This window comes from Rhagoletis zephyria, unplaced genomic scaffold, assembly GCF_001687245.7.
Source record: "Rhagoletis zephyria isolate East Lansing unplaced genomic scaffold, Rhagoletis_zephyria_1.1 Rzeph_scaffold_10892, whole genome shotgun sequence".
NCBI classification, from domain to species: domain Eukaryota; kingdom Metazoa; phylum Arthropoda; class Insecta; order Diptera; family Tephritidae; genus Rhagoletis; species Rhagoletis zephyria.
The window spans coordinates 19,428-20,286 of NW_016167969.1; the positions used below are offsets into that span (position 1 = coordinate 19,428).

The 859-nt window shown below is 48.4% G+C and overlaps 1 protein-coding gene across 1 annotated transcript; it reads right to left on the bottom strand.

Moving 5' to 3' along the window:
* Window positions 1–221: 221 nt before the first annotated feature.
* On the bottom strand, window positions 222–698 carry LOC108376745 (uncharacterized; the record flags this gene model as incomplete). The annotated part of the gene is made up of 1 exon (XM_017632975.1): window positions 222–698. A coding segment is annotated over one exon (477 nt), but the record flags the coding sequence as incomplete, so codon positions are not given.
* Window positions 699–859: the final 161 nt, after the last annotated feature.

Consider the following 859-nt stretch of genomic DNA (forward strand, 5'->3'; position numbering starts at 1 on the left):
CCATGAGTTCCTTTTCTTTCCCTTCATTTCCTTTCATTCAATCCAGTATTTTGTCATGCGCTCCCAAAATTAAAATTAAGATGTTTTTTTTTGTTTTCAAAAATCACATAACATTTATTTATCGTTTATTCCTTTTTCCAATATCATACATTTCGTTCCGAGTAATCGCCGATTTTCTCTAATCTATAATACTAAGAATTGTTGTTCCATTGGGCTTTCACTCAACCCTGCAGCACAACAGGACGTCCGCCACGACGGCTACCACGTCGACGTGTTGCACCACCCACCTGATATACGCGCACATTCTGGCGCCTGTTACCGCCACGACGACGACGACGATTACCTCCTTGTCGACGGCGGTTGCCACCTCGTCGACGCCGCACATTGCGTCGCGAACCCTTGCGGCGACGACGTACTATAACACGATTGGCGCGCGCCTCCTCAGATTCGTCGGCGGAACTCTCCACCAACGCCACAACACTTCCATCGGGTATGGCCTCGAGTGCGGCACGTGGCACCAACAACGCCGTCTTGCCGGTTTTCTCATCAACAACACTCTGTCCCTCGATCTCAATGAAACCATCGGGTACCATAATAGCTCCGGCGTGTTCACGTGACACCATCATATTCGTCGGTTTGGCATTCTTCAGCACAAGTTGAGCATTGAATTGGCTGGCGCGATTACCAAAAGTGGAGCTCTGCACGGGGATTTGATTTTTCAATTGACTGCGCAGACGGGGTGAGTGCGGCACACGCGAACGCAGGAATACGATATTACTGGCTACATCATTTACATCGTTTTCATTCTCATCATCATCAGCATCATCATCATTTAACTCGAAGCTCGCCTCGTCGTCAT